Source organism: Gavialis gangeticus, unplaced genomic scaffold, assembly GCF_001723915.1.
Source record: "Gavialis gangeticus isolate Ggan-Ray unplaced genomic scaffold, GavGan_comp1, whole genome shotgun sequence".
In the NCBI taxonomy this organism is placed as follows: Eukaryota; Metazoa; Chordata; order Crocodylia; family Gavialidae; genus Gavialis; species Gavialis gangeticus.
This window is the reverse complement of record NW_017729032.1, coordinates 211,626,919-211,629,266: the sequence shown is the minus strand read 5'-3', so window position 1 is coordinate 211,629,266 and position 2,348 is coordinate 211,626,919. Positions and strand designations below refer to the sequence as shown.

At 52.3% G+C, this 2,348-nt stretch overlaps 1 protein-coding gene across 1 annotated transcript in view; it reads right to left on the bottom strand.

Moving 5' to 3' along the window:
* BRWD1 (bromodomain and WD repeat domain containing 1) overlaps nt 1-2,348 on the bottom strand; it is a gene marked incomplete at its 5' end in the record, with an annotated part of 100,072 nt that overhangs the window by 47,321 nt on the left and 50,403 nt on the right. Inside the window, one exon of the mRNA XM_019523887.1 lies at nt 2,178-2,260. Coding sequence (XP_019379432.1) covers nt 2,178-2,260 — 83 coding nt within the window. The remainder of the gene's footprint in view (nt 1-2,177; nt 2,261-2,348) is intronic.

The following is a 2,348-nucleotide window of genomic DNA, read 5'->3' as shown; positions in this document are numbered from 1 at the left end:
GGGGGGGTGAGACGAATAATTACTGTATTTACTCGAAATGTAAGACAGTTTCCCCTCCCAATAAGCACGGGAAAAAAACCCCTTGCCTTTTATTTGCAGGAGGGGGCACCTGACCCCTCCTTCCCCCAGCCATTGCATTCCTTCCTGCCGCAATGGGGGTGGAGAAAAGGGGACTCAAAACCACCCCCCAATACTTTGATTCTATACATGGAAAATTACAGATTTATAAAATTTTCTATATGCATCAAATCTAATCATTGGAGAGTCATCTTCTATTCAATTAAATACTGTAGCATTTTGGTTTATAGTTATAAGTATTTACTTTAAAAAGTGACATTAGATAAAAGCACAAGCTACTATATGAAGTACCATAAATATATAATCACTGCAAGCTATACAATCCAAACACAGACTAGCTTGAATTGTAATGAAGCAACCGCCTGAGGAAAACACAATCTTTAATACTATGTCTTGAAGGCTAGGCCTTGATTATAGTACACCAAGGTCTCTAGGGAGCAATTCCTTCAGTTTTAGTTCAGGTTGCTTTTGGAAGGACCCACCCGAATACTTACTATTCATATATCTCTAGGGCAGCGGTCACCGACCGGTTGATCTCAGAGCCTCCTGGAATCAATCTGAGGCTGGCAGGGGCTGAGTGCACATCTGCATGAACAGGTGCACCCCACCTCCAGCCCAGCATGTCAGTCCACGGGGGAGGGAAAGGGGCATGGGCCAGATCGAGGCCCCCGCAGTGAGGGACAGAGTGCCACACAGGCAGGAGCAGGGGTAAGGCGAGTGGAGGGATCAAGCCTGGGCAGCTGATCCAGGGGCACAGTGGGTGGCTCCTGCCACTGTGCACACCCTGGTGGAGGCCCCAGGGGCACATGTCCTGTCATCTGCGCGTGGCAGAGGCAGCTGCCATTGTGAGCTGGGCTTTGAGCCCTGAGCCTTGCTGCAGCCCACCTGGGAGCAGTCAGATGTCACATGTCCAGCCACTGGGTGGGCAGGGGATGAGGCTCAGTGTAGCAGTGGGACGCATATGGTGTGGGGCTGCTCCCGGGCCAGGTGCAGTGGGGGTCAGGGTGCAAAGCCTAACCTGCAATGACAGCTGTGAGGGAGGGTGCGGAGCTGGAGCACGTGCCCTCAGATCTGCACACCAACTGGGCTGCGCTCAGACCAGGTGGCAGCTGTGCTGGGAGCAGATCGGGGGGGTGCTGCAGGCACCCAAAAATTCATGGTAGCCCCCCCATAACCCCTGCCTCCCAGTGATGTTGCTGCCTGGCCTGAACATAGCACAGCTCTGCTCTCCACTGTGCAGAGCATGCCACTACCTTTCCCTTCTCCCCCGAATCTGCACGGGGGGAGGGCGGACTGGGGCTAGAAAGCAGAGCAGTACTCTTCACGGCTGGAGATTGGGTTATGCTGTGCTCAGGCCAGGTGGTAACGCTGGGAAGGGAGGCTATGGTGAATTTTAGGTGCCTGCAGCCCTGCCTCCATAGCCCCACTCCCAGCGCTGCCACCCAGCCCAAGCACAGCCCAGCGCGGCCCAGTCTCAGCCTGCAGCAGCCATCACCATGCAGATTCTCCACCACTCCAGGCTGTGCGCCCCCCCAAATCCCTGTCCCACACCCCAGCTGTACAGGGCCTACCCCTGCTCCAGCCCCAACTCCCTCCCTCACCACCACTGGGGGGGCAGGTGGACAGATCAAGCCCCAGCTGTGAGGGAGGGAGTGGGGCTAGGGCTGGGGCCTCAATTTGCACCCCCGCATGGCCCTTTCTCCTCCTCCCGCCCCTTCCCCCTGCTGGGGGGGGATGTGCTCTCAAATAATTACTTTTTCCTCTGCCTCAATCTATACCCCCTCCCCTGCCCACAAACTTACCTGTGGGGGGGCAGGAGAGGGGGCAGCATGGCCTATGGTAGATCTTGGGTTGCTTTTAAATGTTAAAGGTGATTTCCTACTTAAAAGGTTGGAGACCACTGCTCTAGGGTCTGTTAGTAACATATCTTAGGTACCCCCAAACACCACAAAAAATTGTTTAATATTGGCAGACAGTTGGAAGCCTCCGATACAGATACAGAGCACCTTTTAAAATCAAATGTCAACCTAATGAGTTGCATCTAACCATTATGACAAATGTTAGTATTCCAATACTGCACTGACAGGTAAAAGACTTACAAGCTTGCCAATTCCTTTGTCGTGCTTCATCATAAAACTGACGCAATATAAGGAAATCAATAACATCTGGCATATCATGATATCTAGGTAAGACAAGAGAAGACAACTTTCATGAGAACACACAAATCAATATGCATATCACCTATGGAAACCTCACAAATGGCTCACAAC